The sequence below is a fragment of the Polyodon spathula genome, chromosome 9, assembly GCF_017654505.1.
Source record: "Polyodon spathula isolate WHYD16114869_AA chromosome 9, ASM1765450v1, whole genome shotgun sequence".
Taxonomy (NCBI): domain Eukaryota; kingdom Metazoa; phylum Chordata; class Actinopteri; order Acipenseriformes; family Polyodontidae; genus Polyodon; species Polyodon spathula.
In genome coordinates, this window is record NC_054542.1 from 30,455,773 (window position 1) to 30,480,227 (window position 24,455).

Genomic DNA, 24,455 nt, shown 5'->3' on the forward strand with positions numbered 1-24,455 from the left:
TCTCAAAACAACAATTGTGTGAATATAGTAACTGTTACAGCTGTGTACAATGGCATATACAACAGGATTAATTTATCCGACTTTTTACAGTCGGATACATGACGGACTAGTATATGACTATCAGCATAAGGCACGTACTTGACTCTCGAATACGTGTCTAGCCCTTACCTCTCCACTCAATTCAATGGGCTGGAATGACAATTCATTACAGTATGTACCAATGATGAATCTATGTATTTAGTTTCATCTGCGTCTCAAAATTGATTACGTACTCGAGCACTGGAAAAGGTTAAATATCTGGTCCAACAGCAATATTGTACTTGATGACGAAGACGTTTGAACTGAGAGCCGCTTTATTTCTTTGATTTTAGTGAAGGGTTTGTTCCAACATTTCTGATCTGAGGTATGTCAGTATAAACATCTGAGAATGTCTAAATCCTGCAACACTCGCATAGCTGCACTGTAACGGATGACAGTCTCAGTGAGGGAACAGATCACAGCTGCCAGAGGGCAAAGCTGGGAGGTTACAGTATGTCGGCACAACCGCTGTCCTACAAAAGGAGAATCATTGTCTGTTTGTGATGGGGGAGGACCAGAACTCCAGGTGCAGATCAGTAGTGATGATATAACCACCTGAAATGTAAATAAAACTTCACCAGAATGCATTGGTGTCCCCACTCCATTCCGCATTGCGTGAGAGAATGCAAGGCACCCCCACCTTCAGCTCTATTTTAACCTTCTCTCAAGCTGGTGTTCCAAATTGCAGTATGCATTTATGTACAAAACCTCTTTGTTTTTATTGTGATAGGGGGGAAGTTGAATAGCACTTTATTTGCATTTAAATAATATACTAATGAGCGAGTTTCTAACCCTGCACTACCCATCACCTTTTATGAGCAACATAATCTACAAGCACAAAACTTAAAGGAATACGTAATACATATAATGTTGCTGGACCTCATTTAAATAAGTCACAATATTAGATTATTTTTCTAACATTTTTCTTTTCAAATTAAACCCAAATCTGGACAATTTTAACTAGACTTGTGACTGTGAAGAACAACTGATAATTACATCCTGACTATATCCTGATAAAACACTACACTTAGGCAATAAAATTGTAGTCTACAAATTGTGTTAAAAAAAAAAAAAAAACTTAATCCATAACTTCAAAAACGCTCAATCAAAATTCTACTCAAGTGCACTAAAGAAAGCATTAGCTGAAACGTTTTGTTTACTTGACTTAGTTTCAAATGTTTTAATTTGGATAAACTTTAGACGCTTATAAATCCACAAGGATCTGACTGAAATGTGATTTGTAAGATGCGGCTATAATGAATAAACAATATTGTGGGTAATTGTGGGTAATACTGGCTGAGATGGGTCAATCTATACTGTAATTAAGGTGGCTGCACATTCAGCATATTTACCTTTGTCTTTCTTCTCTTTGGCTAAGGAATCAAGCTTCCTCCTCAATGATTTCTTGCGTTTTTGCCCATCTGAAAGGAAAACCAGTAATATAAAGTCAGCAATGTTGCTTTAAAAGGTTAAAAGGAGATCCATATACATGTATAAACAAAGGTTCAAAGACAATCACAGATGATCTGCTGTGAAGTTCTCATTTACAGTACAGACTTCTGACCTTCTGTGCCTAAAACTGGGAAATTAAACCGGATGGGGGGTGGGGAGACTGTTGTGGTTTTAGTTGTCATCACATAAAAGTATACATTTATCACTGTCATTTACCATTATCATATTGTACCATCTTTTACTACCTTTCCCCAGTTCTTGAAAGCTTGTATATTTTAGCCTCTATGTTGGTCCACTAAAAGGTATTGTCCTTATGATTTTTTCTTTCTCATCTCTGGTCCAGCATGACCAACATAACCCCTGTCAATCAAATAACAGCAATCATAAATAATTTCAAATCAAAACCCTTCAGGTTAAATGCAATCACAACACTGAATAAATGATGTTGTTTTGTTTAAAAATATAGATTTATGCTTTTTTTGTTGCAAATGCTGTAAAGTTTGAACACATTAATAAAATGGTGACTGCAAAATCTAAGAGGCAGAGACTGTTGCCACAAATGCATTCCTTGAGAGAACGCCAGGCATCTTGAGTTTTGAATGAGGGACAAACAACAGTAAACTGCTGAGCTTAACAAGAATGTAATGGCTCCACAGGACGAATGCTATTTAATTCTAATGTATTACAAAAATGTGATACTGTGTACTTTTTAGTCCATTTATTTTCTCTTCTCTTTTTTTTGTAATTGTGGATAAACTCATTATCACGAATGGGATTTTAAAAACATGAAACAAAGTGAAAGTATCTAATTCCAAAGAAAAGTTAGTATTTGAACATCTATTTATTTGTAGTGAAACAAACCATCCACATATGGTCTTGTTAACTTTGCCAGTCTATCTGTTTGCCAGTATTCTAATATTTTTTCTTAAATATTTCTTAAGTAAGCAACAGTAATCACTCAAACCTTTCTTTGTTATTCTGGCTATCATTCCTTGTTTTTCAAAAGTGAATTATTTCTCACACACTGGGGAATTCAACTGGCCTATTACTGCACTATGGGTTCTTAATCTTTTATGACAGAAAATCACACTTTTTAGAAACTAGTTTTCACATAAATGTTTGTTGAATTGATTAGATTGGTCTAAAATAATTTTTAGAGAGTTTTTACATTCAGTTTCAAGTAATGAACCAGACATCAGATCCTGTTCTTAAAGCAAATGACTAATACATGTATTTTTCTTTTCTTCATGCTGAATTTGTGTGAGAACATTTCAAGAATGAGAGCAACATGGTCTCAATGCATTAACTGCATGCTTTAGAAATGTAAAAAGACTTCAGAAGTCTGAAGCTGTGAATAAGGTATGTTACATCATATTTAACACTGTGTTGCTTTTGTTTAGCTTTAAGGGCATGCTCGTTTATCGGTTTCATTTTTTGGTATTTTCTATTGTATGTGATCACAGGTGCATTTATAGTGATCAGTGTTATATATTTTACTTTTACTATACCATACAGTAACAGTGCTGTGGCTACAGGTATTTTTAGTGGTCCCTAAGACACTTAAAAAGACAATATCATTTTGATCCACTACTTTGATCCACAACACGCACAATGCGTGTATATATATATATAATATATATATAATATATATCCATATATATATATATATATATATATATATATATATATATATATAATATATAGAAAAATAAGTTCTGACTGTAAGTTCTCACAGAATATATGTTCCCCTTGAATATCTGTTCCCCCTATTTTTTATTTTTTTGTAACAAAGTCATCTCTATATGCATATAAGTCTATATTCATGCACTTTCAACTAAAACCTTAATTTTAAGACAACGTTCCCTAACGCTGACCCTAACCCTACCCCTCAACTTGTACCATGCAGTCCACTCTGACAGGTCCAGTCTGACCTACAATAATATATGATAGCAGCCTGTAAACATTGCTCATAAGTACTAGCATTATACATGAATAATTTATCTATAAATAGGATAAGCAACAAACATGCATGTAGGGGGGAGGGGGGACAAAGGTTTGCTGGTGGTAACAAATATTCGTTCCTCTTGGCAGGGCTTGAAATTAACACTGGCCATGCGGCAACTGCTGTGAGTGTCCCTCAAAATATATGTCTATTCATGACCATTATGGATGCAGTGTCCTTTCTACAGCAATTAGAGAGATTCCTCCATGAGAGCCAAACAATAACATGATTACATAATTTGTGTGGAGTAGTTTAGAAATGTTACAACACTTTCAAGTGGCAATATGTAAGTGATTCAAATGATTCTTTTAGGTTTAAAAAATAATAATTTACTGTAACTCATGTATTCCTTCAAATTTAAGACGCCCTCGGATTTAGGACACAGCCCAAATTTCCCACCCTCAATTTGAGGAAGAAATAAAACATCAAATAAATATGCATTTATAAAGATACTGCCGCAATTATGCATATGGAGGCAGTTTGCAGCAGTCTGCTATCACAGAGAGCATTACAGCTATGTGCTGCTTCTCATTTCCAGTCGTGATTACTCACACCTGTTTTTCTCCCAATTTGTGAACTGTGGTATTGCTTGGCATGTCGAAAAATACAGGGGTCTGATCAGCAAAATTGTCAAAGCTTCTCTTTGAATTCCTCTTGAAACTGATGGCGCTTCTTCGAAAATGGCTGCCTGTATGTTATGGTTGATTCGAGATTGGGCAGTGATGTTTTTGTTTAGTCTTTTCTCAGAGGTCAGTAACGTTGCTGTTTGTGTACTTGGGTAGTCCTGTCTTTTGTCTTGTGTCTTAAATTTGAAGGCATACAGTAACTTGAATATGCTTCATTTGTTGTTATCCCCTTAATTCCAAGCAGTTTTTTAAGTTGCCCCTAAACTGAAAAAAATTATTCAGTTATAAGTGTTAAACTTTTTCTAAAATGATTATACAGAAGTCTTTTATGAAATTCCAACAGTAAAATGCAACATAAATATTTTTTATTTTCTTATGTAACATACAATAAGAGTAAATATTAGCTGACTTCAGCACACACTGCTGTTACAACTTTCGAAAAAAAAACCCAAATCTTCCACCTACTTGCATTCTGCTTTCAGTGTTGGCAAGCTCCACACACAAAAATATTATAAAATTGAGGTGAGGAAGTTTTCATTGAAAGAACTCTTGGCAACCCCTACAGTAGTTGTTAATTATTTGCAGATCTAGGGGCTCCTGCTCTAAACAGTGGTAACCAGTTTACCACGCAATAAGCCCGTTACCGTGTGCTTTGTACACCTGCTATATTCACTAACCAGCGGTAAATGACTTTGCAAGTGAAATGAATCACTTGGAAAAAGATAACAAGTGAGAGTCATTTATATATAATTAATAATGGTAATCCATGGAAATGTATTCAAATTCTCTCCTCTAATACCGCAAGGGAGGGACTTGATATAAAAACCATATTTACTAAAGGTGCTAACTTTCCTCAGCGTGTGTTAAGTTTACCGCTTATTGAAACCAGGTGATGTCTGTCTAAATCGCAATATAAATAGAGCAGACCACAAGCAGTGCTGGGTGGGTAACATGATAAACACGGATATCAACTTTCAGGTATTGTATTTCATTTTTTCCAGGATAAACGACTGCCCGTGTTCCACAGAACACTACAAACAAAATGTCAAATATTGGCTACACAGGAGGTATTTCATTGGTTTTGTGGATTAAAAGGGCAATATTTTAACATACGGTGTTGTAATACTGTACATAATGATATGATTCTGAAAATGCAACTTACCAAAAGATGACTGCTCATCAACTGTATTATATAATCATTTGATTTACTTCGATTCCAAACGTGTATTTCTCAATGCAAGATGCATTGTAGGAACATACAATGCAGAATAACATTTTTCCATTATGGATAAGGAATTCTATGAAGATACAAAAATCTGTGCAATACCGGGCCTCATCCTACGAAGACCCACTGAAGATGTGGCTGGTGCCGGCTGCTGCCTCCTTGGTCGCTGTCATTCTGATAAAGTGAGAGCCGGACTACCTGTCCTTTGGAGTCCCTATATACTAAAATAAATGGTGTGTAACGTGTGCAGCATTTTGCGCGCTATGATGACTGGCAAATGGATCACTTAGTTCGCCTTATTCGTGCATATTATTATATTAGTGAATAGAGCGGTCACTCCTTCCTTTTTGCGAGCAGTATGGGTTTCTCTTACCACGCAGCATTTCAGGTAATTTAACACCGTTTAGTGCACGAGGCCCTTAGGCTTTGGAAGGTTGGTAGCTTTATCCATAAATGCAACACAGTGACTCTGATTTTACATGTTACATGCAGGAATGATATTTCTTAGTTTATATTAAACTGAGTAGAATGTATGTTATTAAAATTGAACAAAAACAGCCCCATGGATTAGCGATAAAAGCCAGTGCCTGGCTTCAGCGGAGGGAGTTATGTCCTCACAGGTTTGAATCTACAGCTCTGGACAAGGTTTGGCAACACCCTATAGACTGAACTAATTTTACGTCATAAAATTGAATGAAATCTGCTGAATAACGTTGCATTAACATATTGAATTATATACTGCTTTGTAGTTTTCCATAGCACTTAATGAAAAACTGACAGATTACAGAATGTGACATTTCGAAATCTAACATGAAATACTGTACTACTAATGGCTTCCAGTTGACTTTCACAATATAATTTTGTAGTATCTTTGATTACATGATGTTAAATAAAAGATCTAAATTAAATTCACATAGTTGATTTTATTTTATTTTTGTATTATGTCTCAATATTAAAATTCTAGGTGACGCAAAACTTTTGGCCATAGCTGTAGGCTGCTGGTTGACAAAAAAAAAAAAAAAAAAAAAATATTAATCAATAAATTGTTATTATTAAGTAAAACTGTATTGTTGCTTTCTGTTGTCAATAATTAGCTGTGTATGTGAATCCTACACTTTGGCCTTGACTTAAGCTTAGTGGCATCGATGCCCTCTACAAATTTATTGAACTGAAGGCCATTTTGGCATTGCTCTTTTTGTTGCCAATTTAGAGCCCTGCCTTGGGTACAAATATTTGCAGAATGAACAAACATTCAGGAGAACCAATATTAATTTGCACAGAACACACACAGTCAACATCATCTTCCACGAAACATAGGCATGTAATGTTATTGTGGATAAGCAACTTTAGCATTTGCAGAACATGTATTTCTAGCCTAAATTAACCCCACTGAACTTCTGACCAGGTCCTAAAGTACTTACCATTATCACCTAATTATAAATTAGACCCAAACGGAATGCAGAACATGCAGTTCAATACATCTTTCAGACATAAAGGAGGAGGACACCCACTGAACACGCCACTGGATTTTCAACTGAATCTCCACAGTTGGATAACCTTATGCTGGAGTAAACCAACACCCAAAATTAGGATATGCTGCTGTTTGGTGTACTGAAACCAGGAAATTATATTTTTTATTGAGTTCATCCTGGTATATATTGTAATGTTATTCTACTGTATATTCTGCAAATTAGTTGCTTCCACACTAAAAGTCTACCTTGTCTTCCTATGTTCAATCAGTTAGCTTTAATTCAGATAATGGGATATATTCAAAATAATAATAAAACAAACCTGGGAAGGAGCTATTTTAATTATTTAATCGGTAGCTGTATTTAGATCCGGTGCTTTATATCAATTTAATAGACACTAATATGTTACTAACCAGGTCAAACAATTTAAAAACCCATAAACATTATTTACGCATCTCGTCTTCAAAACAGTTTGAGTAACGAGCACTCACTGTGAGCAGAAATCTGATCTGAGCTGGGATTAAATCAGAGCATATGAGTCACCCTCATGCTGGACTGCCATCCTAAAATGTGATATATCACAGACCCTTTTCTTTTATAATTTTATTTTAGTGAGTGATGTTACTAACGGGAACAAACACTCAACCCTATGAGAAGACAAACGTGGGATTAATATAGAAATAAAACACATCGCTATTTAGGTTCACTACTGTTTATATTATTAAAATAGACCTGAGTAGTCACCACAACTCCACGTCATTTTGTTCAAAGTATGAGAATATTAAAGTCAGCAAGAGTTTTTTTTTTTTTTCTGTACACACTTTCAGTCTTTTTTTTAAGAATACAGAAAACAAAAAGGTTTAAACATGCCAGCTGTAGAGACACCAGTTTTTTTAAATAAACCAAAAGTAAACACAGCTTTGTTTCTCTAACAGGATCTTTTGACCACAAGAAAAAATTTCCAGTAATAAGGATCTGCCAGTTAGTGAGCCTTATTTTTTCTGACCTCTGCATACATTTCTTTAATGCCATTTTTACTCAAAAAGGAGTGATTCAATTGTTTATAAATCAGGGTTTAGAGTGAGCTGCTCTAGGATTTTCATTGGTGAAGTTTTATTCATTTTTTTATTCATGTGCTATTTGTGGATATGTCTTGAATAACAGATGTTGCAAGAGGGTCAGATGACCCTGTTTCTGCAGACTCTACTTCCAATTCTAAATTAAACTAAAGCACATTTGAAAGAAACTGTTTCCAGTTGTTTGCCAAGACATGCAATATATAAGTGATTCATGACTCAGAAAGTAGGCATGGCACACATTAGTCATAACTACCGCAATGTGAACACCAATTACATCAACTATAATTAAAAAGGCTAAATAGTCATTAAAAAAAAAAAATACAGTACCTCAACTGGATAGCATACACTATATAGATTTTAAAATACATATGTGGTATTTATTGGTTGTAATTCTCTGTAAATGGGTATTTTTTATTTATTTATTTTTTTAATCGTGCTCGGAGAAGTGGAGCTGGCCGCCAGTCTGCACAACAGCCTGGCCACTCGCAAGAGGGAGTTTTAAGAAAAGCCTTGCAGCCGATGTCTTGTACCTGTGACTGACTGCATGCTCACCTTTGGAGAGCTGCGCAAGGCCTTTGTGAATGCCCTAGTCTTTGACACAGATGCGAGTGACGTGGGGATCGGGGCAGTGCTGGCCCAGGAGAGCCCGGATGGAGAGAATGTCGTGGAAGAAAGGGCTCTGCCCCAAACTGACCAGTCATTGGGAGGGCCCCTGCACAGTGTTGTAACGGCTCTCCAGTGTGACATACCAGATGAGGCTGCAGACAAGGGGCCAGGTGGTGGTCCTCCACCACAACTCCCTGGCCCATTATTGTCCCGGGATGGACATTGTTGTCCCTCAGAACAGCGGGGAACACAGCACGGGGCGCCAGAACAGTGAACCCCCGTCTCCGCACTCACCTGCACCAGTGGCTGAGGGTTTGGGCAATGGGACCCAGTCCGGAGCAGGCCCCCAACTAAACTGTTATTGATTGAGAAGGTTGTGTTGTTTCATTGTTGTTTATCACTGTATTACCGTGGGTTTGGAGAATTCATGCATCTATGGAGTAGTAGGTTGTCAGAATGCATGAGTGAGAGTAGTTTTGTAGTGCTTGTGGCCGGCAGTGCTTGTATTATTAAACAGCCTTCAAAAGAGCGTCTATGTCTGCCTCTCTCCCTTCGGTTAAAGAACCCATAACAGTGGCAATTTCTTAAATTGTATTAGCTTAATAAAAATTACTATTGGTCCCCATTTACTGTGCTCAGAATTGTTTGGTTCTTCCAATTTAACTATAAAATAAAGAACCAGTTATAATAAAGCTAGTGTTAATAGGAGGTAAGAAAATTGATTTTAAAAACCTTAGTTAGACCTTGTTTAACCCTTTGCAGAAGGCCCAGTTTAATTTCAGACGAATTCTTCTGATGACGTAACTGCACACAGACTTCAGACAATCAACCAAACAACAGTTAGTCCGGTCTGTAGGTCAAGATCGATATTTTTATTTAATTTTTTTTCTGGTGAGATTTGGCGACCACAATGTGTTCAAGTACAAAGAATTACCTGACAGCATACTGAAATGTTTATAAGCAAAATAAACATTTACTGTAGTGAAATATCTGTGTGATAAATGAGATCTGTCAGACCAGGGTGAAATGACAGTGACAGTGAAACTATAGTAACAGATCACTGAGATGACTGACAGCGACCCCTAGCTAGAGATGATTTCTAAGTTACTATTTTTGGTAAGAAAATAAAAAATAGCGAGTGGTTTAACAAAATGTTTATCCTATATACATTTCTCATATTTTTGGGGAATTCAACGTTTAACAAGATGTACCGATTAATATCGAAAAGCAGCAAGCCTAGTTAAAACCATTGTCACCAGGAGACCATTTCGTGAATCTGTACAAAATGGGGTGTGGTATATGCGGTTGTTGTTGTTGTATGGTTAGGGACAGACTGTTGAAAACTGCTGGAGGTGACAGGATTAAAGGAACTATTATGCAATGCAAAATTAGGTCCACAATCTGGAAGGCATTCTTGTACACACATCTGGTAAAACTGAAGGACAACTGGCCTGAAGTTCAGGAGGACTTACACCTTGCAACAGTTCAAAACGGAAAACCACCTATTTTCACAATTAGGCACAACCTTTGACCTAAAAATCTATCAAACAAAAAGAGTGACAGTTGTAAACAAATCAAAACCGGATTATTCATTGTAGTGGTAACACAAAAGTGAGTCCTAACAGCAGGCTATCTCAGTTGCATTTCTATAAACGAAAGTGGAACTGCCCACACAGACAACTTCTGCTGAATTCCAGGTATATTCTCAGATGGCCATATCTTGTTCGTGGTTTATAAACAGTGCTTTGAGTTGACATTTTAAACTATGTGGTTACCTCTGGGGATAGTTATCTGGCAGCCCAGGTCATAGTCCTGCAGCAGACGATTGAATGCCACCTCCTGCAGTCTCACTCTTTCCAGCTCGGAGAGACTCTGGATGGGTACTGGCTTTAGCCTAACGCTTCGCCCAGACATGCTGTTCCACGTAAAGTCACCCTGTGATTAAAACAAGAGAGAGACCATTAATAGACAGTACTGACAGTAAACAATTCTCTTCAGCTGATAACACGTAAGTCACTTGTATAAGGAACTTAATTTAAGCAGACCACAGTTTGATAAATAACTTCAACAATTCAAAATTTGACTGGTTTTTATACAACAGCTTTAAAAGCTGTAGTAAATCAGTTGCTTTTGTTTCATTGTTTTTGTAGTAATCTATGGCATTGTGAGGGAAAAATAAATATAAAATGTAAAAATTTAATTTAAACATTCAAGTTCAATAGTGTATCTGACCACAGAGGCAAAACATTTTGTAAAAAAATAATAATAATACATAAATTCTATCAACACAGCCAATCTTTTACCAATCATCAGTTCAAAAGCGAACATGAGGGTAATTCAGAGAAAGAAAAATATTTGAACACTGAATGCAAAAAAAACAACATACAGTAAGTTACCTTAATTTACTACAGAAATAATGATTATCACAAGCGCGTAAGAAGAACATAAGAAAAGTCTGAGAACGAGAAAAGGCTATTCGGCCCATAAAGGCTAATCTCTTATTAGCACACCATTTTCCTTTAAAAAAACATTTTTAAAAAATGTTTCCAGTGTTTTAGATCCTACTACTATGCCTGGCAGGCTATTCCATGCATGTATACCTGTGTGAAAAAAGTGCTTCCTACCTTCTGTTCTAATTTTACTTTTACTCCACTCGGGTTAACTTTATCTGTGCGATTTATGATTTTAAAGACTTCAATCAAGCCCTCTCTTTCCCTTCTGAATAGATTGATAGATCATATCATTAAGTCCTGGGATCAGCCGAATTGCCCTTCTCTGTACCTTCTCTACTGTAATGATGTCTTTTTTGTAGCAGTGACCAAAACTGCACACAGTATTCTCAGCGGGGTCTAACTAGGGCATTGTATAATGTTATTATAACCTCTCTAGACTTGTATTCCACGCTTTTTGCAATATAGCTTAACATTATATTTGCCTTTTTAATTGCCTCACCACATTGGCAACATTTTAAAGATGACTCCACTATAACCCTGAGATCCTTTTCAAAGTGTTTGTCCCCTATTTCCATCCAGTTCATTAAATACTTACCAGCTTCATGTATCAAAAAAGCCTGTTAAATCTTTTAACAATCAGATCTATGACTTTGCCAATGAATCCTTTGAAGTATGTTATAATTAGTACGACAGTATGTGAAAATATAAAAAATGGCCGCAAGTACAGAATGAAAACAATGACCCTGCCAAACCAATTTAAAGTACCACTGACCATTACAGACCAAGCTATTCTTGTGTCTGAAGGGTCTGAATACTGGCTGTGGGCAATGGGATTCCCTAACATATAAAGTCACTGTCATTTTCTAAATGTAATACTTCACTGCATTCATTTTTCTAAAACTGCTAACTTGTTAGGAAGCAGTGATGCTACAGTAAGTAAGCATACACAAAATATACTTTACCTAACTATTTTCAAAACAAATACTCAGTAAATTTCTAACACTTGTTCTTTATATGCTCTCCCTGGTGCTTTAAGGACAAGTAATGTTTGGAATATTGCATTGCTGGGCTTAAGAACAGTAAGACAATTAACCATGGATTACACATAACAGCATCACAGAGGATCCACATTAGTAAGCTTTACTATAAAAGATTCTGGATTTTTCTGTATTTAGATTAGATGGAACCAATGAAATGGTAATCCTTGTTGGATTAAACAGATTCATCAGTTTATTTTATTAGTTTACAATGAGAAGATTGTCTCATTTACTGAATAGTGCACTTCAAAAAATGTAGTATTGTTTGGGACAACATAATACCCATAGCTCCAGTATGCAGATCGTTTACTCTGAGCGCCTTGGAAACAGGCTTTTCTGGAATGAAACAAGTTTAGTTCTTGATTTTCAGACTAACAAATCAGAAAATCACACACCACATACACAGCTATGACTGAACATTTTGAATTGCCTACAATTTTAGGTTTGAGACATAATTAAAAAAAAAAAAAAACGAAAAAAGAAAAACAACTATATGAGCATTCAGTGTTTCATTGAGTACATTGAAAACTACAAATCAGTGTGTAATTCAATATGTCAACATAACATTATTCAGTAGGGTTCAGCCCACTTATGAAGCACAATGTGTTAATTCCATAGGGTGATGCAAAACCTTTGGCCACACAGCTGTACACCAAAAACGATTACAATGTACTACCTGATGTTCTTGTTCATCACTGTCATTTTGTAATTTGCATTCTATACATGTAATCATTGACAATCAAAAAGAAACTTAATTACAAAAACCTTTGATTTTTTTCATATTGCTTAAGTTTATTTTTAAATCATATGGTACAACACATGCTTGAAACTGAGATCTGTCTCAGTCATATATATATATATATATTATATATATATATATATATTATATATATATATATATATATATATATATATATATACACACACACACACACACACACACACAGTAAAACTTCAAATAATTGCCATGTCTCAAATAATCACCTGACTGCAATACGCGCCAGGGTCTGCTGGCAAATATTGTAAATATTGCAATGCTCTGGTATCGTCTGTCATATGTCCTGTTGTTTGAAAGGTTCTTATCAGATGTATAGGTTGTACTATTTTAGAAGAATTGCCTCACATATTATCGCATCACATCTGATCTGTAGCAGTCTGGACACAAAACATTGCGTCTGTACTAACATTTCTTTTCTATTTATAAACCAAAGAGACTTTCATGTTTACTGACAATGTCAACTTAATCATATCAGCACTGCCAGCTCAATAAACGAGCCTGCTTCCTGTCTGCAAAGAGCCTGGTCAGGATTGCCTCTTAATGGACCGTTAACCAATGCTTTCAATTCAATGTAACCTCTTACTAGCTTTATTAGCATTACTACTGGCCTTTCTTTTATTGTGCAGATTCTTTTCGCTCTTCACCTTTTTGTTTTCATGCAAAACCCTAAAGATAAACTGATGCATTCTGGTACCTTTGTTGTAGGTTACATGGTCGGATTGCAGCTTGACCAGCAGAGTCAGTTTGAACAAACAGGAAATGATCAGGTGCCAAGAAACAGCAGGAGCTTTTCATCTATAGTGTTGTCATTTAAATGTCTGCACATTTAAACACTGAAGTATAAAATACAAGCAAAGAACCAAAAGAAGAGGTTTAGCTTCTAATAAGCTAGATCCTTCCAGCACTTATATACAGTTCTATAGAGACCTAAGGAGAGACAGGATTTACTATAAATTATCACCTGTTGCTGTTTGCATTAAATGATGTATTGTCTCATTTTATTAATACAGATCTAACCAGGCAAAACAGTACTATCTTGACAAAATTGAGTCTCATTCAAAAAGCTGAACCCAATTAGCCACATAGTTATGTCAAAGCTAAACTTGAAAAAAATAACAAAAAACAAAACTAAACATCCACGCTTAAAAGCAGGAATCATAGAATCACTTGTGAAAAACACTTTAATGGAATGCAGTTGCTTCCTATTCCAGAACAATCATTTATTCTTCAAAGGCGGTAGGTACTTAGCAACCTGAATACCATTAAAGTCTCCAATAACACTTGGTAATGCAGCTAAAACCTTGAATGACCATAACACACCACATCTGGCTGTTCTATCTTAAGACATTCCAAAAGTTTTTTTTTAAATGTCACTCAGGTAATTTTTTTTGTTTTGGTTTGTTCGGGTAACATGGAAATTGTTCCATGTATTTATTATTGTTACAACTTTCTTTAACTGGAGAAAATGTGTGTTGTTTTTCAAGATAATTGCTGTTTTATTGATATTTTCTTCAGGAGACTTCAGCTGAGGTGCAAGCACTGTGCTGCATTTCTTTTGAAAGACAGGTCCTGTTTGGCAGGACAATGCAGTGACAGCATTTAAAAATAAACTGTATTTACACCTGATAAACATGCTGGCATCAGGTGTCAACACAAAGGTGATTTATGAGCAGTCTGGTTAAGGTTAGTTGATGTTTTAAGTAAACACTGATTTCTTATTTAAGCAGAATGTCAAATGACATTTCAATAGATTGAAACAGCTGAAAAGTGTTTCTGTTTTTTTTTTTTTTTACCCTTTTTCCAATATTGAATATGCTTAGTCAGCTGATACAATTGATCCAAGTTTTTTGGGGAGGCTAGAATATTCAGATATGGAAATGAAAAATACTGTAAAATGTTGCAGCTAATATTTACCTGTCTTGGATTTGAACAATGTATTAACATATTAGCCTGTGAACACTGTTTGGGGGCTACTCACGGTGGAATGAAAATATACTTTTCTATGCAGTAAAGCTTAGAACTTATTTTTTAACATCTAAAATACACTAACACAGGGCCAAATGTAAGTATCTATCTCCACTATACATTTTACAACAAGGAAAAATACAGTATACATTTTACAAGGAACTAGCAAGAAACAAGTTTGGTGTCCTGGTAGAATTTAGATCCGTTCAATTGTTGTTTCATTAGATTTATTTTGAAATGTGTCTCAAAGTTTTAGACCTTTTCAGAACTCCCTTTCCTATCCATACTGACACTGATTCTGGTAAGGGACTTGTGGATTTTCTAGCTGGTGAAACAAGGGAGCAAAGCCTTTTTTTATGAAGGAAAGCTGGCTCTGGCCTCATGCCTCCTGTGTTTTCCATATTGACGTGATCAGCTTTGATTTATTGCTTTGTGCATCTTGTCCTTGTTACACACAGAACAAATAAAAAATATGAAGGGAAAAATAAACCCTCACATAAACAAGACTGCATCTCAATCTCATGATACTGAAAAACACTGGGGTCTATCCAACTGGTCTACGGTTACAAGAAAGGAACTTAATATACTTAAGTGTGGTTATCTTATAGAAAAAACAAAAAACATAACAATGTAGAAAATGTCATTATTAGTTATCTATCCAAATAAATTGTAAGGCTTTCTATTTCCTTGATTTTTTTGTACTGCAAATAGATTAAGGTGTCTGCCAAATAAATAAACTAATAATAATAATAATAATAATAATAATAATAATAATAATAATAATAATAATAATAAAATAATAATAATAATAATAAAATAATAACCAACACTCCTCAATAGCTCAGCTCTTTTTTTAAACACATTATTTCAGAAATATATAATTGTTTTGCTTACCCATTAATCAGATATTTTTATTCTCCCGCCAGTCCCCCAGCTTCATCACAAACTGACATAAAAAAAAATAAAAAAAACGAACTCCGCAGTTTACATGCAAAGCAAAATTGTCACCAATCCACACTCCAAGTATTTGGCAAATAACACAGCTGTCTCAGCTAAAACTTTATTTACCAAAATAAATCCATGCAACTCAGACTCTTCTTCTGTATCTTAAATATCCTCCAAGTTACACTGAGACATTTCTAAATTGGCCTCTGAAGCATCTCTCTATGTATGTAGAAGAAAGGACACTGCTTTATCCATCTGATTTTCACTGGAAGAAACATAAAAAGTGGTTAGAAAGGGGGTGGTCCAGTTAAAGAAAACCTTTAACTCCACCACCTCGTAGCTGGACTGTTATTTTGGAAAGTCTCCTTATTAGGAATAGGCTAAAGAATGTCAGAGGCATCGGGTAACATCCCAGAAAGTTGTAAAAAAGCAAATTTGATGGCCTCTGAGCTGAATGAAAGAGACTCCCTTAATCAAAACAGTATGTTCGGAGCGCACAAGGTGGTTTCAATGGACGAGGCTAAAAACAAACCAAATATAAAGCAACAGCAATACTAAAACCACAATTACTATGCATATGACTACTAGTACTTATTAATAATAATAATAAGAAGAAGAAGAATGGCAAACCTTTACACTTTCCATATAACACATGAATCTGGATGACATTATTTACACACTTGTTTTAAAACTGGCTTTATATTCATTCTATACTGTCCTTTCCAAATGTAGTTTTTATATTTACTATAAACAATAGTGTGAGTGAGAGACATATTTGAAATTAGGAACTATGGAAACAAATAGCCCTTTTGTATTTTAAGTTTTGGTTCATAAATTATAACTTTTCATTATAGCTAGAGGTTAGAGGCCATTTAAATTTGACATATTTCAATATTCCTTATTTTCGATACTCTCTTTTTGATGTTTTCCGTCTTTATGTAAAAAAAAAAAAGTGCATAGGCCTACTCTACAAAAATACCTGATGTATCTTATATAAATAAAAATGTGTCCCTGATTTACGAGGCAAGATACAATTATTATACTCATGTTTATATTTCAGATCTATAAGTCACTCTGCTCAGAAACTCCACCATGTTTTGACATATATTGGTTTCCCTGTTATAGTAGACAGAGCAACATTATAATATAAAGCAGATTCTGATCAACAGCATATATTGCATTGTAAACAGAATTAGAGACACTCTTCTGTAATTTATTACCCCTTTCCCCTTTGCTTATACAATATATGTGTGTGAATCTTTAAGAAGCTTAAATAGTGGTAGAAACTGGAAGGGTCTTGGTAAGGATCAGCCAGTGATAATTTACAATGCAGCAGACACTCAGCAACTTATTCAAAAACACAGCCACTCTGGCAAAACAGGATCATAGATGGCTGCTTGCTGTGGTAGACATACTGTAGGGGTAACATATTACAAAGAATTAGTAGAAATTAGGATTCCTGTGGTCGGTTTCACGTCACGTGTCTTCTGTGAATCCTATGTGGTTTTCCATTCACAGAATATTCTCCATGCTCCTCTGGCCAGTAAGGCAGACTCTTATACCAAAGAAACTTTGACGTGAGCCCCAACAGGTACCAGTTTCTAATTCAATGTCCCTACAATTTATATATAGGACGATGGGGAATTTACCAAGCAGAGAAAATATTTTACAGTTAGCACACGAACTTCACAAGAAGCATTTGGAACAGAGGGAGACTGCCATGCGTGTACCCACAGCTGAAGCTGGCAACCCCGTTGAGAGCTGCAAGAGACGTCAATGCCAGGTTGGCAAGTGCAATAAAAATAAAACTTTGGACAGCTGTGCCCTGTGCAGAAAGGCTGCGTGGAGAAGCACATTATCTGTGTTGATTGTGAACAGCCTTAGACTCAGGTAAAGGAATACCCATTTGTTAAAAAAAAAGAAAACAATATACTTTTTTATAGCTTCTTCTGCTGTGTGCTTCTGTAAAATGTTTTTTTTTTTGTTTTCCTAAAATTATTTATCTAGGTATGAGTATAACTCTAGTATTAAAAATATTCTTATAAGAGAGAAAGTCTGTTGAGCAGCAAAGCCTATACAAATCTATTTTAATAGCAATCCCTTACAAAATCTGATTCCAATTGCCTGGAGATACAAAAGGGATTGCTTTTGGTCATCTTTGCACAATTACTAAAAACACAAAAAGCACTGAAGATAATTAACAGTGCCTTCCATGAAATTAAACCAGAATGGCTGGACAATTATGTGGTGGGTTTACCAATACTACAAAACAAATAAATCTGTGATCATGGTTGATGATTTAGTTTAAGTGTCTGTCTTCTTCTATTTGGGTCTGATCCCCCCTGTTAGCCACAGATCCAACGAAGTGTGGACCCCTCAGAGTCAGTCCTCCCTACTTTGCATTTGCCTATATAAAACACAAACTTCTAGTGAACTCAATTTACTAATCTCTCCTTCCAAATATTTCAATGCTGCACCCCTGCATTCTATTTCAAGAGGTCAAATAAAATAACACAGCATCACGTGCCTCCCTGGAACAGCAGTGATTGGTTACTGAGAAGGAGGGCCGAGCTGTGAGGCTTCTGTGTTCTTGTAAAACTCGTAGAAGCAACTCGGCTCCTCTGGTTTACAGCGTCTATATGTTCCATCATGTGACCTCTAGAACTGGAATGCAGGGGCACATGGAAGTGCAGAATTGAAATATAGAAGAACTGATATGTAAATATAGTCTTATGATAGCAGAAGACAGTGGTGGAGATAAAAGTCTGTTATGATATTAATCATATTAAAATTAATACAGCCCTGGGATTTTAAAACTATCAGGTCTTAATCTGCAGTATTTCAAGTTCTAGAAAACAAAACAAAAAAAGAAAGAATGGTTTCCAAGACTTATTACTTAAACATATATTATTATATAAACAAAGCATGTTTATTCATTCATTCTTATTAAATCAAACTGGGTATAAATCTTTAATATTTTACAACCAGCCTACGATAGCTGCAGCTGTATTCAATTACAATCCCCTTTACTTCATCAATTTTGGAAACTGGCCTCTGAATCTTTATCTGTTTTACCTACCCTCCTTGTGGCCTCGGAAAGTAACATCGAGGCACAAATCTGAGATGTTTGCTATTTGATGCAGGCATCTGGAAACGCTGTAGTTTGATTTGTCACCATTATTATCGACTATTGAAATCAAATCTACAGTGTGGATAGAGGGTTACTTGGCTTGCCATAAACTCTACTTGTTGATCCCCCCCTGTAAAGAAAGAACCCCATGTTTTTGACTTACTGGGTGATACAATCCAAACTTCTTAAATACTTTGGTCTAATGTTGCTGTCAGCAGCTCTAATTGAATTTAACAGCATCTCCAAGGCGTTTAAAAAATAAATGTGTAGTGTAGGTATCTAACCGTACAAAATATAAACAACTTACATTATAATGCTGTGCACATGAGTAATTTTCATTATTGTTATATTCTCTTGATATAATCATAGTTATGTTTAAGTGTTATCTCCATTTTAGGTAAGTAGTGTACAGTTTGATAAACCTCGATTAATTGAGTAGCTGGTCCTAATAAAATGTTGCCTTTTTGTTCCAAGAGTTCACAAAACACTGTATCGTCTGCAATTAATATTAAAAGTGTGCTCCTTAATATTCTCTCTTCTAAGTTACTTCAAACAGCTGCCTCTGAAAGAATTTGAAGCAAGCATAGGTTGTCTGACACATGAGCGCTGTATAAACTAATGTAAACATTTATTTAAAGGTTACTCAGCATTAGAGCTTCCAAACAGTCTGTGTGCTTGTCATTGTTTATAAATTGAGTTATTGTATTATCATTAAAACAATCATTTGCATTCTTACAAGTGAAATATTGCCCATCACTGTGATTGCCATAGCAACCAAAACCTCTAAAGCCCAGTATACATGAGGAAGCATGTTTCCAGAAACTTGTTTCCAGACAAAAGTGTCCTGGTATATGTTGGATGTTTCAGTATTTCCAGAAACAAGCCACCATGTTTCCCAGAGTAGACCATGGCTCTACTTTGAGAAACATTTTTAAGGGACATTTTGCCTTTAGCCAATCAGGATAGACTCTGTGAACATCAGTCATCGATTATGTGACTATGCAAGATGGTGACTTCTACTGAAGATGACATGGTTTGGAATCCTGTTACAAACAATCGTTTTATTTATTGATATGTATGCTGACACGCTGTAGTGTCATTCTGGGTTATTCATGGCTCTAAAAGACTAAGCAGCTCCTCAAAAGTGTCTGGATCCATACAAACAAAACTGGGATAACTTAAATGTAGCTCATTTAAACGATTATGGTACGCTCCTCTCTCCTCATGGTCCATGATCCACCCCCTTGTCCACAGGACTGCTGTTCCTGTGGTTCCCCCTTCTTTTACAAAGTTTTAGTACAATTATAAGTGCAGCAGCACTCAGTGTAATAAGGCTTTTGGAGCGTGCAGCAGCAACGATCACATGCTTGAAAAAGTTTGCTGACAATTTTTGAAGAAACATGTTTCCTCGTTTACACAGGGCTTTAAAAAGAGAGAAGCTCAGATATCCAGCTAATGTACTGCAGTCAACAAAGGTGAACTGTGCCTCATAAAAGAGCCACAAAAAAAACACACATCAGGCCTTCACCAAGCGCATACTGTTGTAATCAAAATAAACTTCCACATGTTACAAAAAATGAGTCTCCTCATGAAGATCCCCAGTTCAATTTAATAATAATAATAATAATAATAATAATAATAATAATAATAATAATAATAATAATAATAATAATAATGTTTGTTTTTTGTAACCTATATGGTAACATACTAGAAACTAGAAGTTTATTGCTGAATATTTCTGGCCAAGAGCAAACCAGTTAGCAGGGTTTTGGGACACAGAATTTGTTAACTAGTTTTCTTGATATGGTTTTATAGCACATTGTTTATGAGTGATTTGCTTTTAAAAATGGTGGCACTAATAAGAGTAGTTCCTCCCAGTGGAAGTGCCTGCATTTCACCTCTGGTCAAGGAATGTCCCAGACTTGTTTATAGAAGAAGAACCGTCTGAATCCATCCTTTTGTGATTGGCTGCAGCAGAAACAAGGTTTGCTTCTGTGTCCATTTAAAATTCCAGTGGCTATGTGTGTCTGACTTTCCAAATGGAATTTTAATCATGGGAATCAAATATCTTAAATTACATTAACCCTTCTTTTGTCTTCAGTGTCCTCAGAGGTGTTGAACCAATACTGTACCCCAGCAGCTGTGCTTCTTTACAGCACCTTTGACATGTTTTTGTTCAGTAGATTAGTTTTTTTGACATATTGTTATATCTAGACTTTAGGACAGCAGGGGATTGATTTGTTTGCCTTATCGTTGTTAAAAGCTAGAATTGCTACCTCTGCACATGCACACAAGCATACTGCCAAGTGCCACGTACTATGGGCATGAGTGGAGGAGTGTCCCGCCCCTTTGTGTTTATTAGTGTTTTATGTTGTATGTATTGTGTTAATGTTGGTGTTTATGTATAAAACACGAGGATGGCACAACGCACGCCACGTGCATATTTAAGTAGGTATTGATATGTGAGCACGGGAGTACACAGATTAGTTCACGTGCTTGGATTCAAGTGAATAATTAATTGATAATTGAATCCCAGCACAATTGTATATATAGATGCACAAAGGACTTACTCGGGGTTGTGTGTTCAGAGCGAAAGAACGGGAGTGAGGAGATTAAAGTAAGCTAGAAACAATAATAAGCAATTGCTACATCGTGTTGGAGGACCAGCACGGTACTTGTTTGTTTAGTGCTCGTGCCCTGTTTGTTAGTGTCTGTTTGTTTTGTTTTGTCTATTTATTTTGGCTCAAGTGCCGTGTTCTGTTTTGTTCAGCATCTTTATTTTCTGTTTGATCATTTATTAAATGCTGAGCGCAAGCAAGCGCTCATCTTCATCTCTGTCCTGTGTGTTATTGTTCTGGGGCTGACGTCACCACTACAGTCATCCTGTTCACAGCATGACACATTAACATTAACATTCATCTCATTCAATTTACAGTCTATCTGGTAACAACATTGACCTTTCTATATGACTGTGTAGAATACCAGAGCAGTGGTGAGCACCTACATAGGGGATTAACTCTAGACCTTTTACACCAAAACAAGATCCTTATCTCTTAAACTACAAGAACAGTTACAATAACTCAGGTCAGCAGATAATCCCTTCTAAACATTACCAGGCTGTTTACTATCTGACCCTAGGAAAGATCACCACCACACAAACCCTCATTGTGATTCCTCATGACAAACAAAGCAAAGGGCATACTGAACTCTGGCTAATATGGTACATTACACTACTGGCTTTTGAAGTAAGTAAACGTGACAGTATTTCATTTCCAGCAACAGCATTTAATGTGTGGTTAAACCACAAACTGCTGAGTTGCACATACACTAGTTTCAACAAATAAAAAAAATAAAAAAGGAAGATGTTTTGTACATTAAGTACATATTGAATAAAAGCATACCTGGCTATGAATTAGTTTAAACAAAAAATCTCCAGTTCAACCATTAAGCCTCTAAAATCCTAGCTCAGTAAAATCGCCCTCTCATAATTAAATCCTTTTTTTATACTCTTGGGGAAATTTTGTTTTTGGCTTTTGTGTACCGGATGTGGCGGCCATTGGTACATTGCCAGCAGCTTTATAATTTGAAATATGCTTGTATTAGCACTCTTATATACCACTGAGTTAAAGGACTGGTGTCAAGAAGCCTGTTGAAGGTCCTTTATCTGTATATAGAAGCGACTCCTGGATCATGGAGTATTGTGGTTAGTCAACAAATGAGGGTGGATGAATAACTATCAAAGGTTTATTTAATGTATTCATTTTATATAACAAATACAATGTATGAAAACATGTTTAACCCTAAATAAAACAACTGAATTTGGAGAATTAATACAAATTATGACACAGACCTACAAAGGATGACAAAGCATACTTGCAATATGTGCTGGCAATGGGACTCTATAGTATGTTACTATATTTACTAATGTAGCTGTTTCTGAATTATTTATTGTAAATTTATCTGGAACTGCCAGGTTTTTTAAAACAACCCCAAGCATGTTGTTTTACAATAAAAGTGTTGGCAACATAACCAGGGCAATTTCATTGTTCTTTTGAGTTATGATGCAGCATTTTGGTCTGTGTCATGTTTCATGCTGTCTTAGAGATGGCACTGAATCGTCTTAACTGCCTGTGTGAAATGCTATGCCGGCACTGAAGTGAACATCCCACATGACTATATTGGACGTGCTGGGTATTTTTGTCGTTGGTGATATGCGCTTTCATTTTTTTCAGACAGAATGGCTGATCAAGAACAAGGTAGTAATTGGCGTCTGGAATAAGTTAAATTCACAAATACAATGGGCGGTGCGTGATGCTGTAATTTATGGGCGAAACGCCGTTTCCATGAAAACTTTCTGTTGACTGACAGGTTTGAAAGTTGTACTCAAATGATCGCTTTGGCTGTGTGAAAGGGTTTGACGGATTATATCGGCACAGATTGTACAATTTTGTGTTGTGTGAATTGGTATTTTAAAGAATTATTTCAACATCTCTCAGGCGGCTCAGTAGTGGCATTTGTGTGTTAAAGGGGCTTTAAATGAGATATTAAGCCCAAAATATATAGGCCTAAAGGTCGGTGTAATGCTTATCAGTTCAATTTTTACAGCGTTTCCTAAAAATTAAAAAAATAAAATATGGTCTGTGTTTTCATTTTTCCGTTTTTTCGTCCACAATTGGAAAATTGAAAAATTGTTTTTTAGTTTCTTAAAAAAAAAAAAAAATAATAATTGTCTGTGGTACCAAATTATACCTCTTTCTTTTTTTTTTAACTCCAGTTAAAAAAATGGGAAACAAAACAATGGCGTAACTTGAAAATACTGCTATTTGTGTCATGAACGGGTCATAGTCAGATTATACCATAACGACGGGGGAGAACTGCAGACATGTTGGCAAACAAAAAAACAAATGAAATAAATGTACACATTTCAAGTATTATTTTAATCATTGTTTATTATTTAAATATTTAAAATGATGCGTCTGTGCAAACACCTTACTGTACTATTCAGTACATTATTAATTTTCCAGACGCAGAACCCACATTTACTTAAAGCACAACAATGCTGAAGTTGGCTTCTTATTCGCATTCCAGCTTCTTATTCGCATACTGCAAATGTAACACAAATTGAATAGGTAACTGTGGTATTTCAGAGGTCAAGTCGCTGTGCAACCAGGGACGGTGTTTTTTTTTGTCTGCATTGGCTCATCTGCAGACTGACAGTAGTTACTGTTTTGGTATGATGATGATTGATTGAGAAGAATGTGGCTGCAAATCCATTTCCAATTTCCAATCAGTCAATCCTCCAATCTGTTTAAAAGAGAGATGGTCCTCAATAACAAAGGGCAGCAGGTAGTAACCAGGTACACAAAGAAATGGCTCAGTGTGTTTTGACGGACTTGCAGAAACTAACTAGATTATGGGATTTCACAAACCCAAACTAGAAAATAATACTGGGAAAGAAAAAAATGTCTTGATCCAGAAAATAAGTCTGAACCACAGCTCAGCTCTAACACTGACTGTGGCTTTTAGAAAGAGATGTTTAAAGCAGTGAAAGCTTACTGAGACTGACCGACAAATCCTCAGTTTTATGCATGACAACCCGCATCATAGTAT

The 24,455-nt window shown here is 35.7% G+C and overlaps 1 protein-coding gene across 3 annotated transcripts in view; it reads right to left on the reverse strand.

Moving 5' to 3' along the window:
• Positions 1–24,455, reverse strand: part of LOC121320646 (rho GTPase-activating protein 6-like) — an 86,337-nt gene that overhangs the window by 26,894 nt on the left and 34,988 nt on the right. For 2 of the 3 annotated variants that reach the window (XM_041259167.1, XM_041259165.1), the window contains exons 2-3: positions 10,313–10,472; positions 1,431–1,499 (exon numbers count right to left, since the gene is read on the reverse strand). In XM_041259167.1, the coding sequence (XP_041115101.1) occupies positions 1,431–1,499; positions 10,313–10,472 (229 nt within the window). Of the gene's footprint in view, positions 1–1,430; positions 1,500–10,312; positions 10,473–15,664; positions 15,954–24,455 lie in introns of those variants that run through there. The other variant, XM_041259166.1, reaches the window with a different exon arrangement.